Source organism: Peromyscus maniculatus, chromosome 1 (assembly GCF_049852395.1).
Source record: "Peromyscus maniculatus bairdii isolate BWxNUB_F1_BW_parent chromosome 1, HU_Pman_BW_mat_3.1, whole genome shotgun sequence".
NCBI lineage: Eukaryota > Metazoa > Chordata > Mammalia > Rodentia > Cricetidae > Peromyscus > Peromyscus maniculatus.
The window spans coordinates 51,808,862-51,824,552 of record NC_134852.1 but is presented as its reverse complement, the minus strand read 5'-3'; the positions used below and the strand labels follow the sequence as shown (position 1 = coordinate 51,824,552).

General features: G+C 50.9%; 1 protein-coding gene across 1 annotated transcript; it reads left to right on the top strand.

The window, feature by feature from the left end:
• Nucleotides 1-6,314: 6,314 nt before the first annotated feature.
• Sbsn (suprabasin) lies at nt 6,315-10,512 on the top strand. The gene is made up of 4 exons (XM_076547588.1): nt 6,315-7,863; nt 9,162-9,227; nt 9,348-9,392; nt 10,347-10,512. The coding sequence occupies exons 1-4, from the start codon at nt 6,355-6,357 to the stop codon at nt 10,368-10,370; spliced, it is 1,644 nt and encodes a 547-aa protein (XP_076403703.1). The 5' UTR covers nt 6,315-6,354; the 3' UTR covers nt 10,371-10,512.
• The last annotated feature ends 5,179 nt before the right edge of the window (nt 10,513-15,691 follow it).

The following is a 15,691-nucleotide window of genomic DNA, read 5'->3' as shown; positions in this document are numbered from 1 at the left end:
TCCTGCCTAGCTATTGGCCATTTAGCTCTTTATTAAACCAGTCACAGTGACACAATGTAAAGGAACATTCCATAACACTCACTTATATAAAATAAATATAACTTTAAAAATGTCCATGAAATTGGTAGAGGGTGGGAGGTAGAGGGGATATGAGAGAAGTTAGGAGGTGGGGTATAGATAAACATGATCAAAATACATTTTATGCATATAAGAAATTCTAAAAAATATCCCAATCAGTGTACACACACACACACACACACACACACACACACACACACACACACACTCACACACACAGCCAGATGTGGTAGCATGCATCTGTCGTTCTAAAAGCTTGTGAGCCAGCTAGCTTGAACTACACAGCCCTGCAGAACAAGAACCCTTCCAAAACAAGCTCACAACACACTCTGAAAGGGTGGGACTTTGTCTTATTCACTATGTCCCACTGACCACAAGTGTGTGTGACACTTTTTAAAAATTTTAAATCGCATTCATTTATGATATGTGTGCGTGTGCGTGCACACATGTGGTGGCCAGAGGATAACATTTGGGAGTAAGCTCCCTCTTTCTACTCTGTGGGTCTTGGGGATTGAATTCCAAACTCATCAGGCCTGCTAGCAAATGTCCTACCCAGCTGCACTGTCTTCTGGAAGTTACTCACTCCATAAATAAATCACATTTCCCTCCAGACTTTGTTTATTAAGGGAAGAAAATTTCCATAATTCTTTTAACTTTATAATTTGCAACATATATATATATATATATTTATATTTAAATATATTTGGCTTCAGTTCCGTTTAAATATATATATTTAAAGTTCAGATCCCCATTCTCCTGTTGAATGGCTCACAACCCTGTATAACTCTAGCTCCAGGATAATTGACACCAGCACTCACATGGGCACACACTCACACTCATACAGAGGTAAGATTTAAAAATGTATTTGTAAATATAAACAAATAAATTATATCCATAAATTAGAAATATTAATGCAATAGATTAAAATAATAACTTTTTTAAAGTTTTGGCTTGAGGTTGACATTCAGGGATAGAGCACTTACCTAACATGCCTAATGAGTCATCTCTTCTGTTAAATGTGCGTCCTATCTGATGTGCACGCCTGGTTTTGATTCCTGGCTGGGTGTAGAGGAATAAATAGCATGTGCTGTGCTGTGGACCCACACTCCAGCCCACACACACCTTAAACTCTGACTGCTGACAACTGTTCCCAGCCGTCTATGCTGTTGAAGAAACGGAGCTGGAGCACGTGTGGACTCAGGGTTGGTGCAGATGTTCAATTGGTCAAAAATGCCGTGTCAATAATCTCAGCACTTGGGAGACTGACACAGGAGGATTTCTGTAAGTTTAAGGCCAGCCTGGACTACATAGTGAGACTCTATATACAAACAAACAAACAAACAAACAAACAAACAAACAAACAAACAAACAAACAAGGGGCTGGAGAGATGGCTCAGTGGTTAAGAGAGCTTACTGCTCTTCCAGAGGACCTGGGTTCGATTCCCAGCACTAACATGGCAGCTCTCAAACTTCTGTAACTCCAGGATCTGAGGTCCTCTTCTGGCTTCCACAGGCCCCAGACACACACAGACAGACAGACATTCAGGCAAAACATCCATGCATGTAAAATAAAAAATAATAAAACATTAAAGCAACCAAACCCATCACTACAATAGCTGGGAAGCACTGGTAAGGTCGGCGTACTTGTACGTAAGTGATGGACGCATCTGCTCTTCCGTTTCCTCAGTTTCTTTTATTTTCCCTTCCTCCCTGGAGTCAACCCAGGCCCTTGAGCATGCTGGGCAAGTTTCCTTCCACTGAGCCACACCCCCAGCCCTTCAAGTTATTTTATTTTATTTTATTTTATTTTATTTTATTTTATTTTATTTTATTTTATTTTATTTCTCGCCCCATGTCTCTGTGTGGGGGTCAGAGGATAACCTGTGGGAGTTGATCCTCTCCTTCCAACCGTGGGCTCCAGGGATTGAACTCAGATCCTCAGGCTTTTAGCAATCGCCTGTTACCCCTGAGCCAACCCTCAGCTCTCACGTATTTTCTGTTCCCTGGTCCTAAAGCAAGCCCCAAGCCATGTCTTCTTACAACAGCACATTCTTTGCCTTGTAAATTTCCTGTTTTTAGCACCTACTGAGGTCCTGTTCCATGTCACTCACTGTGTACTCTGGATGTGCTGTGTCCTCAGCTGTCCCTCAGCCATCGGGGGCAGCACCTGCCACAGACTGGGCCTTCTCCCTCTTCTTTTAAAACAATATTTACTTTATGTATCTGAGGGTTTTGCTTGCATATATGTCTGTGTACTGTGTGCATTCTCAGGCCGAATCCCCTAGATCTGGAATTACAGATGGTCGTGAGCCATCCTGTGGGTGCTGGGAACCGAACTCAGGACCTCTGCAAGAGCAGTCAGTACTCTTAGCCACTGAGCCACCTCTCCAGTGTTGTGTGATATTTTGTTTGTGTTCTGAAAAAGCTTGCTTGGAGTCAGAGGGCAGAGCTAGCCACTGGTTAACCATAGAGGTCTGGAGGTCTGTACAGAGAGGAGACAGGAAGTGAGAAGGCGGGACAGAGAGAGGCGCTCTAGGCCTTTTTTGGATGGAGGAACAGTGGAGGTTGGAAGCAACTGGCGGTTGCTCTCCTGTTTCTCGGATCCTTCAGGTTTTTACCCTGATATCTGACTCCTGTTTTTTATTGATAAGATTTATTAGATTTATGCTTCACTCCAGGCCCTATCTTCTTCTTGAGAACAGATCCCACCATGTCGTGGAAGAGGGCCTCAAGGTTGCTGTGATCCTCGGCCTCCTGGGTCCTGGGGTCACAGTCGCACACCACCACCCCAGTTTACAAGGCTGGGCTTTCAGGAAGTGTCCAGGAAAGAGCAAGGGGAAATGTCCCCTCAAGCCCCAGGCCTTGCTTGCATCTTAGTGACTCACTGTCAGGCACCTTCCCCTGCAGGGCCGGTTGACACGCAGCTGTGACCAAGGGGGTGTGGGGCTTTGCTACAGGTAGGAGTCACCGTCCTAGAGAGGGGGGGGGAAGGGCCCAAGCTCATGCAATGACATAACCTCTTCCAACCCCAAGTCCCTACGGGAGCTTTCCATGGGCTACACACACAGCTCCTGTGTCTAAGACCAAAGCCAGAACCACATCATGTCAAGGACCAGCCGTGGGACAGGAGTCAGCAAGGCCATCTCCTGCTTGGATGGCCCTGAAGAAGTAAACTAAAAATAAATAGGAGGGAGACGGGCATGATCTGTAATTGCAGTGGAGGAAGGAGGACCATGGGGTCAAGGCCAGCCAGGGCTACAGTTTGAGACCAGCCTGGTCTACATAGTGAGTTCCAGGCCAGCCAGAGCTACAAAGTGAGACCCTGTCTCAAAAAATAAAACTGAATAAAGTAACATATGAAAATGTTTAGGGTATATATAACTTTGTAAACACTTGCCTAGCACATGTGAGGAAGCAGTATGTGTGGCAGGAGCCATCTAGATGCTACTAGGCGAAGTTTTCCTTGGTCTGGTAGCATATATCCTGTCTTCTCAACCCCTGTGAGGCTCAGGCAGACAGATTAAGAGATCTGTGCTAGCCTGAGTACATATAGAGGTCCTGTCTCATAAAATCAAAGCTAGAACCATATCCCCCCACCCCATGTGGGTGCAGTGGTTCGTGCCTGTAATCCTAGTACTTGGGATGCTGAGGCAGGAAGATTGCCATGAGTTTGAGGTCAGCCTGGACTGCAGTATGAGGTCGTAGGTTAAACAAAACAAAACCGACACATAACTCCTCAGGATCTGACATTAGGAGTGACAGATCCTATTAATGACAAGAGAGGAAAGAGCCAGGAGCTCTTCCCCCAACAATCTGCTTCAGATCAATGCTATGGGCCGAGCTGCCAAATACCAGGGAATAGATGCCTGCCCTTGGCTGGTGGCTACTTTTCTAACTGTGGCAGACCCTAGCCTGAGCTGGGGAGCCCTAGGCAGTTCCTCTGCAGAGGGGGTCGAGTCAGGCACTCACTGTGACATCCTTGGACAGGCAAACACCTTGTGGGAACATATATCACATACTTTTTTGGGGCACTGTGACATAAAATGTGATACCCCGAATTCTGAACTTCTCCCACTGGCATCAAAGAACCAGCACAACTGGATTGCCAGAGGCTGCTGGCACCAGTTAGGGAGAAAGATGAGATGTCCTGAATCCGTTGGCAATGGGGACAGAAAGCTGAGAAGAGGGGCTGATGGAGGGAGAGAAGGCTGGAGAAGAAAACTATTGAGTGGTGGTGTGTGCCTGCAACCCCAGCACTCAGCCATCAGGAGGATCAAGAATTCAAGGCCAGCCAGCCTCTGACATAGGATGAGTTCCAGGTCATTCTGGGCTACGTGAGACCCTGTCACAACAAAACATAGAAAAGACAGGATACCTTTTATATCTATCTTAGGGTGGACCAGGAGTCTGTTCCCCCACCACACTCTGGCTCACTTCTCTGCCTGGCCTTTGACTCTCCATCATTTAGAGATGCTTCAGGTGCCACACCCAAGATTGCATAGAGATCTGCCTTTGTCATTGGAGTGGAAACTGGGTAAAAGATCCACTCTGCAGTGTGTCCCAGTTAGCCACCCTCTGCTGTCAGAGACAGGGAAGGCAGAGACTCCAGGGTCCCTGGTTCTGGGATGTTTGGTTTTGGGTGTGGCTACTGTTTCTTTAAGGGGACCACCTCGTGGCCTGGTTTGAAGTGGAAAACACGTGCCGATTCTCAGCCACACCTGGGCACCCACACACATAACTCTGCCACCAACACTGGTGCACACCCTGTGCATTCCTCCATGCCTGACCTTCCCACTGCTGCCCCCTCGCTCAGCCTCACCGTGGGCATTAAAACCTAAATATCTTCACCCAGCCGGCTGTCCCTCCCCCACTGGCTCTTGTCCGCCCCCCTCTAAACTATCCCCCAGCTGTACACACTGGGGAAGATCTAACAGCCACTGCTCGCCCTTCCTTCTAGTGCTAGACTTCAACCCCAGGCCAGGCTCCAAGGCGCTTCCCTCATAACCTGAGCTAATAGGGCAATGCTTGGGGCTTCAGGTCAGGGCATTGGAGGCTCCAGGGGAGGAAGACAGGAAGAAAAAGGTCCTGGCCCCCAGCCCAGATATTTGAGACAGCTGCTGCTGCACCAGGTCTCCGAGCTTCTCCCCAGGGCTGCTTTAACCGGCTTTTCAGGTACCACTGCGTCCTCTCCCAGTTCATGGCAATCAGTCCCCCTGCCCTTGCCTACGGGCTGGGAGGCAAGAGGCCTGGATTCTGTCATGAACATGTGATCCTTGTTTCAAAGTTTGCAGCTCTCCCCATGCAGCTTTGGGGACCCAGGTACCTCTTCCCTCCAGCACCCTGTGAGATGGGCTCAGGCCTGGACTATATCCCCTTGGCTTCCAATCGATCCATGTGTTCCATCTATGAGGAGGACTTACTAAGCCCCAGTTAATGTCCCGCAAGTTGGGGCTCTAGCAGTATCCAGCACAAAGGGCCTGTTTGCTGGAAGTGTACAATCTAGAAGGTGAGACACACTATTAAAAACTAAATGCAATTTAAGATTGCAATAATTACTATAGAAAGAGAAGGATGATGTCACAGAACATAATTGTCATACCTGTAATACCACACTGTGCCTGGGGTGGTCAGGAAGGGCTTGCTTTCTGTGATGCGGCCATCTGAGCCAGGTGTAGAATGGTGGAGTCAACAAGCTGACACTCTGGCTTCCAGGCACGGGCAAAGCCATCGGGCTGTAATGAGAGGGCCATGGGAGGAACTGGAGCAGAGATGGGGTGGGGGAGGGGACCCCAAGAACAAAATCGGGTAACTCCCTCCCCTCCTGGGGTTCTGTCCTCCTCTCTGACTGCCTTCCACTTCTCCAGAATTATCCAGCTGGGCAAGCTGTATGTTTAGATCTCTAAGAGGGCTGACAAGGTGGTTAGGTCTGGAGGATGCCTGAAGGTGGGTTCAAGAGCAAGGAAGATGGCCAGTGGGGGAGAAAGGCAAACAGGAGGCCTGGGCAGGGCAGAACCCTGCACTGGGGTGGAGGGCCTGAGCGGGTCAAAGACCAAAGATGCTGGGATCTTCTCTATGATTCATCCCGTCTTCCTCCTCTTCCTTTTCATTGCTCAACTCCAAATGTCTTTGGGAAACACCTCCCTGACTGGGAACTAAGTCAGAGCCTCACAGGGGCAACTGAGTCATGGTGGGTGGGGAAGAGGGAGGGAAGCAAAGGATAAATAGCGGCCTCGCTCCCCCGGCTCCTCTCTGCATCCTCCCCGCCTTCCCAACAACATGGATCTCGCCAGTTTGCTCAGGTCCTGCTGCCTCCTCCTGCTCCTGGGGGCTCTGCCTGCACGGGCAGCCCATGATGACCCCATTGAGAAGGTCATAGAAGGGTTCAGCCGAGGGCTGAGCAATGCAGAGAGAGAGGTGGGCAAGGCCCTTGAAGGCATCAATAATGGAATCACTCAAGCTGGAAGGGAAGTGGAGAAAGTTTTTGATGGACTTAGCCACATGGGGAGCCAGGCCGGCAAGGAGTTGGACCATGGCTTGGACAAGGTAGCCCATGGCATCAACAATGGCGTCGGACACGCAGGAAGGGAAGCAGAGAAGTTAACCCATGGGGTCAACCACGCCGCTGGACAGGTTGGGAAGGAGACAGACAACATCATCCATCATGGGGTCCACCACGGGGTCAACCAGGCGGGCAATGAAGCAGGGAGGTTAGGTCAGGGGGCCCACCATGCTCTTGGTCAGGGTGGGAAAGAGGCAGAGAAGTTTGCTCAGGGGGCCCACCATGCGGTTGGTCACGGGGGGAAAGAGGCAGAGAAGTTTGCTCAGGGGGCCCACCATGCGGTTGGTCAGGGTGGGAAAGAGGCAGAGAAGTTTGCTCAGGGGGCCCACCATGCGGTTGGTCAGGGTGGGAAAGAGGCAGAGAAGTTTGCTCAGGGGGCCCACCATGCGGTTGGTCACGGGGGGAAAGAGGCAGAGAAGTTTGCTCAGGGGGCCCACCATGCGGTTGGTCAGGGTGGGAAAGAGGCAGAGAAGTTTGCTCAGGGGGCCCACCATGCTCTTGGTCAGGGTGGGAAGGATAAACTAGGTCAGGGAGCCCACCATGCAGTTGGTCAGGCTGAGAAAGAGACAGGGAGGTTAGGTCAGGGGGCCCACAATGCCTTTGGTCAGCCTGGGAAAGAGGCAGAGAAATTTGGTCAGGATGGTCACCATGCATTTGGTCAACCTTCGAAGGAAGTAGAGAAATTTGGTCAGGGTGTTCACCATGCCTTTGGCCAGGCTGGGAAGGAGGCAGAGAAAGTCGGTCAGGGTGTTCACCATGCCTTTGGCCAGGCTGGGAAGGAGGGAGGGAGGGTGGTACAGGGGGCCAATCAGGGACTTAGCCATGCTGCAATGGAGGCACAGCAGTTTGGCCATGGCCACGGTTACTATGCGGCAGGGCAAGCTTGGCAAGAGGGAGACAAAGTGATGCAGCCTGGAGTCAACCAGGCTGGGAAGGAGATAGAGAAGTTTGCCCAGGGTGCCCACCATACCACTGATCAGGCTGGAAAGGAGGCCGAGAAAGTGGTTCAAGGGGTCCACACCGGGGTCAACCAGGCTGAGAAGGAGGCAGAGAAAGTTGGCCAAGGGGTCAGCTATGCTGCTGGCCAGGCCGGAAAGGAAACCGAGAAGCTTGGCCAAGGTGCCCACCATGCTGCTGGCCAGGCCTGGAAGGAAATGGACAGGTGGCAGCAAGATGTTCATAATGGGGTCAACCAAGCCAGCAAGGAGGCCAACCAGCTGCCGAATGTAGGTGAACAGAGGTGGGGAACCTGGGGAGAAGGGGGTTGTGGGAGGGTAGAGGCTAACCCCTTGGGAAGCCATAACACTGGGTTCCCTTCCTTCCACCTCCATTACTACAGAGCTGGTGGCCAGCTGGTCAGATGGACTAAACTATCTTGTCTGCAAAGCTTCACTGAGACAAGGTGGAAGGGACTCAGTCCCATTCTCGGGGAGCTGTCCTCCTAGATGAGGGGCCCTAACCTGTCCCCTCCTGGAACCAGGAAATAGTTCTGAGCTGAGACTCTGTACAAACAGGTAGAGACTGGGGAACCCCAGAGCCCGAGGAGGCGCTTTGGCGACAGGCTCTGTGGTGTTGTCTCCCTGTAACGAGCCTCTGAGCTGGTTGGGATGAGGGTGCTGACTCCGACATTCAGAGAAGGAGACTAAGACTCAGAGAGGCCAAGGTCTCATGACAAGTGCCCAGTGGATAAGGTGGTTGTCTTCCTTTGCCTTCCAGAATGGGTGGCGGGGAGCATTTGGGGAACTCTCTTACCCATTTGTAGAGGGCACAGATGCTGGAGGTCGTGCAAGCAGCAACAGAGCAGGCCGAGGAGGACTGGGGACCAGCACCAGGCCGACCTTTGTGCGGCCCGGTTCCCAGTTCTCCACACTCCAGGAGCAGTCATTGAGATCAGCAAGCTGGGACACCTTCCTGAGGATGGGTCCCGGTCCCAGAGCCCAGAGTCACATCTGCTGCTTGGAGGGAGCCATATCAGGCTGGGCTGGGGAAGAGGGGACTGGAGAGAGTCCTGGGTGAAGAACAAGACCCTGAGTGGGACACCCAAGTGGAGGCTGGAGAGGGGCAAGAGCAGTTGAGGGTGGGGTGCAATGGGGGAGGCTATGCTGAGTGGCAGGCACACTGCAATCAAGAGTGGGGATGAACTGAATTAGGCTGGAGGCTAGACTGTAGGAAAGGGATTAAAAATCAGGCTGAGGGTGAACGGTGGTGTTTGTGTGGGTCCTTTGAGTGCCCCTTCTCCAAGATGGAAACATTTCCCTAACACTGAATTTAAGGAGAGCTTGGGTGAGGCATGTCAACAAGAGGCAGACATCCTTCCTGGAGCCCTGTCCACCTCTCCCAATCGGCTTAGCAGCTGGGGCTCTGGGTTGTCTTTCAGGACAGTGAGTGAGGAACCCAGAAGGTCAGCCTGGGCGCCCACCCCAGACCCAGACGTCTTAGAAGGGGGCTGGTTTCTGGGGAAAAGGAATGAGGGAGACCCTCACGGGTCAAGGGGTGGTAGTGACTATCTGGGTTTTGTCTTTAGGGCACTCATCAAGGCGGGTACACAGGCCAACACGGAGGGGCCGCAACCACTACAGTAGCATCTGGGGTGAGTCTCTGGGTGTAACATGGGTTTGGAGCCGCGCGAGGGGAGTGGAGGCTACTTGGGGTTCTCCCAAGGACAGTGGTTGATTGAAGGTCGGTGACTGGCTTTGTCCTTGAATTCCAGGCCTCGGTCAACAAGCCATTTATCAACTTCCCAGCTCTATGGAGGGTGAGTGCCCACACGATCCCCACTCCCCACCCTTCAACCTGGAATTCCCTCTGTATCGTTTTCTTGCAGTCAGCATCCCTTGGGACAGACTCAGCCTCTGTAGAGACCATCCAACCTGTTCTCCTAGCTCTGCTCTGGCCTTTCGTCACCCACTTGCAGCTTTTGGGTACTTTCCAGTCCCAACAAACAAACATAAGCTGACAGAAATCACCTCCAGGGCACTGGAGCATCTGGGAGCCAGGGAGGGTGGGGATGCTGAAACCATTCCTCACGTGCCCATCTGGCTCCCCATCATCTCTCCTCCCATCCCCAGTGACTAGCTGCCTCTCCTTCGTGCTAGCCCTCCTGTGAATGCCTTTGCTACCCTGCCCTGTTGCTTTGCATGGGTGAGCTGAGGAGTGGTAATTTGGCTTGGCAGGTAGCTTCCTTCTAGATTGAGAGTATAGAGGTTCCTGTGGGATTCTGGGCCTTAGTCCACAGACTTGCTTTGTCTTTAAAAAAAAAAAAAACCATTTAAAATTGTGTGTGTGTGTGTGTGTGTGTGTGTGTGTGTGTGTGTGTACACTGTGTGTGTGTGTGTGTGTACACTGTGTGTTGGATCCCTCAGAGCTGGAGTTACAGGTCTTTGTGAGCTGCCTGATGTGGGTGCTGGGATCCAAACTCTGGTCTTCATGATTGAGCAGAAACTGCTATTAATTGCTTCCTGAGCTTAGGGCCCAGAGCCCAGGGTGACAGTCCTAACCTGGAGTGGCAGGAGATCCTCTGAGGTGAAACACACAGGACTTCTTCTGTAGAGTGCCTTCCCCTCAACCCATCCCCCTGGGAGAGCTGGTACCCCATTATTCCAAGATAAACAGCCGGTCTCCCTATCACGTCTCCAGAGTGGAACAGGGGCCAGATCTCAGTCCCCTTGTGGCCACACAACTTTATTTACCCGCCTCTCCTCTCTTCCAGAGCATCGCCGCCATCATGCCCTAAACTGATGCCCAGGCACGTTGTTCCTGCTGTCACATCAGCTGAAATAGCGTGGAGGAGCTGGGGGCTGGGGAGAGCTGCCGGGTGTCCTTAAGGGGGCCGCTTTGAGCTTTGTGAATAAACACGAACACACTGTCCTTTCTCATCATGGTTGACTGTGCTCCCTGGAGAGAGAGGAGCAGGGTGGAGTGGGGGGCTTGCACTGTCTCTGGTCACTTGGTGTAAGGAGCTGGAAATTTACCACACAGGATGGAGAGTGCCAGGGACTTCAGGCTGACTGCCTTGAAGAGAGCAGTTCCCAGAGTCGAGGCACACTTGGCGGTGTCTGTGCTCAGCACTGGGAAAGGCAGCTGGGAAGGAATCAGCCACCGGTGGGGTGTGTGGTACGCAGGAAGAGACAATGGTGGCCTGTGTCCTTTGCGCAATAAAGACATGCTGGATGCTTTCCAGGCATGATCTCACCGAACCCTCCGACCGCCCAATTAGGGAAAAGTTCTGTTCTCCCCAGGTAGGAAGGAGTCTTGTGGAGGCTTGCACTGTTGGAAAACACATGGGCAGTTAGTGGAGGGAAGGAAGAGCCTTGGCGCTGCAAACCCCGTCTTGTTTGGCTGGAGAGGGGGAGGCGGTGGACTGCGAGACGCCTGGACAGGTGGAAGATGGAAGCCCAGGTGGGCGGTTCTCGGACAGATGGACTAGCTTCTTCAGTGACGTGGGTAGAAGTGATGTGGGTAGAAGTCCCAGGGTTCAGGAGCTGCTCAGGCACAGAGGGGTAACAAGCAGCCAGCAAGCGCCAACCACAGGGGCTGTGCAAAGCCTCCTCCTGCCCGTTTGTCTCACAAGCTAGCACAGATGTCTGTATTACCCTTGTCGGTGCACGGAGATTCCTCAGGGCAAGGGCACACTAGGGGTCATTCACCAGAAGCTATAGGCTTGCATCTGGGCACCACTGAACTCCACATGGGATGCTACCTCACATTTTCATGGTCTCCCCGTGGCTTCCCAAATCCCAGCCAGGGCACTAGGAGAGCTGCAGTGTGGGCACTAGGAGAGCTGCAGTGTCCGGGAAGCTGCCTGTAGGATTTCCTCCTCCAGTGCCAAGCAGGCGGGGGTGTCTACAGGCAAAGACTGCAGTCTGTTTCCAGTTCCCCAATTCCAGCCTTTGAACTAAGACAGGGCCCTTGCCCTGGGGAATTTGGCTTTGCTGGGGAGACCATGAAAAGCCTAGGCTAGACTGTAGCTTAGTCACAGAGTGCTTGCCAACAGGGGATACCCCCTTAAAACACACACATACACAAAACAAAACAAACCATCAAACAACCCCCCCAAAACAAAACAACAAAAAATGACACCCTAGGGCACAGAGGAGCCTCTATTTGCACAATAAAAGCAACGTTCCAGATATTTCTAATTTACTGCCCTCTACCCCTCTTATTTTGTAGAGGTGGTACACTCCTTTAATCTCAGTACTTTAGAGGCAGAGGCAGGTGGATCTCTGAGTTTGAGGCCAGCCTGGTCTATAGAGTGAGTTCCAGGGCAGCCAGGGAGACCCCATCTTAATTTTTTTAAAGAGCACTATAATTTCATAACATCTGAAATACTCTGAAAATGTTTTAGACAGAAAAAATTTAAAAAGTTTTACAACAGAGAGTTGTGATTTCTCTGCTCAGATCCTCCATTATCATCTTGAACTTGCTTGAACACTCATCTGTCCGTCTAGCCTCAGACCAACCTTTTAAAAAACATGTATTTATTCATTTACTTTGCATGTGTATGTGTGTGGGCCTGCACATGCCACAGTACATGTGTGGAGGTCAGAGGACAACTTGCTTCTCATTCCACTATGTAGGCCTCAGCCTCGAACTCAGCTCCTCAGGCTTGGCTGCAGTCTCCTTCAGGTGCTGAGACATCTTGCTTATTATTATTATTATTATTATTATTATTATTATTATTATTATTATTATTATATTAGTATTAGTATTATTGTTTTGTTTTCAAGACAGAGTTTCTCTGTGTAGCTTTTGGAGCCTGTCCTGGAACTTGATCTGTAGACCAGGCTGGACTCAAACTCAGAGATCCACCTGCCTCTGCCTCCCAAGTGCTGAGATTAAAGGATTACTGTTGTTGATATCATCATTACTATTACTATTATTATTTTAATAGGCTCTCCCATTTAGACCAGATTGGCCTCAAACTCTCAATCCTTGCCAGGAGTAGTGGTGCACACTTATCATCCCAGTGATGATAAGGGGACAGGGGCAGGAGGATCCGGGCGAGCCCAAGGCCAGTTGGGACTCTATGGCTCATGCTTGTCTCAAATCCACAAGGCTCATGGTGGTAACAGCAAAACAACAAACACTCTTGGTCACTCTGCTTCTGCGTCCTGACTGCCAGAATCACAGGCATGTGCCGTCCGTCATCAGCATGTTCTTCCTTCAGAGCATTCAAAATATATTGCGGACATCTGTGGGCTGCACTTTGGTACCTAGAACCATGTCAGACACTTGGTGACACTGTGTTGGACTCACAGTGATGGACCAGTCCCTTCTGGGAGGTGTCCTGCTGCTTTTTTACCAAGTAAAAGCTTGCATTGGCTGTTTTTTAAATTGCACTTAGTTATTTATGTATTTATGCATTTATGTATTTGTGCGTGCGTGCGTGCGTGCGTTCGTGCCTCCAGTGTGTAGAAGAAATCAGAGGATGACTTTGTAAGAGATGATTCCCTGGGATTTTACTCAGGTTTGGCTTCCCTTATCCACTGAGCCATCTTGCCAGTCCATGCATCAACTATTTCCTTTTTAAAAAAAGTTTACTTATTTTATGTGCATCAGTGTTTTATCTGTATGTATATCTGTGTGAGGGTGTCAGGTGCTCTGGAACTGGAGTTATAGACAGGTGTGAGCTGCCGTGTGGGTGCTGGGAATTGAACCTGGGTCCTCTGCAAGAGCAGCCAGTGCTCCTGACCACTGAGCCATCTCTCCAGCCCTTGCACCAGCTACTTCTTATGCACATTTTCTCAGGTGGTTTGATGGCAGAGTATCCCTGAGGTTACCGAAGGGACTGGCAGATGATCCCTGGTGACTCACAGGCCCCCTCTTTCCTGGGAGGGGGCGGAGTTTGCTGCCCTCTGCCGGAATGTTTCCTCCTCATCCTTCAGGTCACAGCCGCCTTGCCCGTCCTACCTGATGACTGGTCTCCAGTCGCCATCCTCTCTGGATCTTGTCCTTCATGCTGCCTGTGGCAATTCATAATTATACCACAAATGTTCCTAGTTTAACACGAATCTCCCCTTTGAGTTCCAGTGGTGAGGTCAAGGCCAGACCCAAATGTCTGCCCCATGAGCTAACTGGGGCCAGGCCATGGGACGAGAGTAAGGGAGAGACTCTGCTGGGAAGGGTGGGTCTCGGGAGACAGAGGATGGGCCAGTTTCTTCACGTGCCTAAGAATGGGGTGAAGAATTTGGGTGGGACCTCACTACTCACCGGCTCCTTTATGGGTCCTTATTGGGTCTGTGCTAAGCATGTGCTAAGACATGATTCATTGTGTCTTCACAAGTACCTGGAGCCAGATACCCTCATTATCCCCCTCACAGAGGATGGAGAAGAGGCTCGGAGGGAGAGATCTGCCTAAGGCCACCCACGGGGCCCTTCCTAAGGCCACCCAGGGGGCCTTTCCGTGTGTGCTGTCAGGCCATTTGAGAGGTGGCATGCCTTCCTGTGACCCGAAGCAAGGAAAGACGGTGCTTTAGAATAAGCCCTCTTTATAAACAAAGTTCTGACTTGGCCCTTTTAAGGACAGATGTGTGTGTGTGTGTGTGTGTGTGTGTGTGTGTGTGTGTGTGTGTGTGTGTGTGTGGTGGGTGCCACATGACTATAAGCCAGGGTGTGGTGGCACCTGTCTGGCATCATAGCAGAAGGGATTATAGAGCTAAGGCAAGAAGAAAGATCATGAATTTGAGGCTAGCCTGTACTACATACTGAGTTCCAGGCCAGCCTGGGCTATGTTATAATACCATGTCTCAAAATAGAAAATCAGGGCTGGTGAGGTGGCTCAGCAGGTAAAGGCGCTTGTTGCCAAATCTGACGGTTTAAGTTCAATCCCCAGGACCCACGTGGTGGAAGGAGAGAAAAAACAACCCCCACAAAGTGCCCTCTGACCTCCTCATGTACACACACACACACACACACACACACACACACACACACACACACACACACACACACACACTAAATGCTTTAACAAAACAAGACAAAGCAAAAACAAATCAAAACAAAAATTTAAAAATCATCAAGAACACAGCCAGGGCTATACACAGAGAAACCCTGTTCTTGGAAAACAAACGAACAAACAAACAAACAAACAAACAAACATCACCAAGAACGATAACAATAACCAAGAAAGCATCCCGACGAGTCACCGAGCCCCGCTGCCTCAGGAGACCTTCTCTGGGGCCCCGGGAGCACTGTTTCAAGTCCTTCCGGTGTCCGCTGCAGCCGAGCCTCGACTCTCCCTGTCGTTACAGAAGAGGAAGCCGCGTCTAAAGAAGGGTTATGACCTGGTGAGTAGTACCGTGGGCTCAGGAGAGGAACAGGATGCGGCAGCTCAGGCTGAGACCAGGAACCCATAGCACGGGGTAAGGACCTGTGCGGACCCAAGGCCATCCTCCAGCCAGCCTCCGTCAGCCTCCCTTCGTTTCCTGAGGACTCCCCACCCCAGAGGGCTCCCCAAAGCAGCAGTGGTTCCCACACCAAAGTCCTCACAACAATCCCAAGTCTTCCTCCCTCTCTGACCCTGGCTTCTCCCACTTCCTGCCTGGTCCAGCCCAGTGGTCTTTAAGCAGTCACCAGGCTCTTGCCCCAGGGCCTCTGCATGCTGTCCTGCTTGAGGGTTCTCTACCTCTGGTGGTTTGTTTTCCTCCTGTAGATGTCAGTCTACCGGGTGATCTGAAAGACCTCTCCTTGATTACCCTGAATGCTGAAAATACCAGCTAGGTTTTCTCGTCCCCCACCCCCCCAATGGCAGCTTTCTTTACAGCTCTGACCACCACCTGATAAGTTTTGGTGTGTGAGGTAGTAAAGAGAAGAGAGAGAGAGAGAAAGAGTCTAAAACAGGCTCAGACAGGATGCTATTAGGTGCTAGAACAAGGCTGCATGCTGATGCTGAGGGACCAAGTCGGAGTCAGGTCTGGGCCACACTATGACCTGAGGCTCCTACTCCCACCCCTGTGATTAAAAAAAAAAAAGGTTTGTTAGGCCAGAGATGGCTCAGGGTTTAAGAGCACTTGTTGCTCTTGCAGAGGACCCGGGTTCAGTTTCCAGCACCCACAT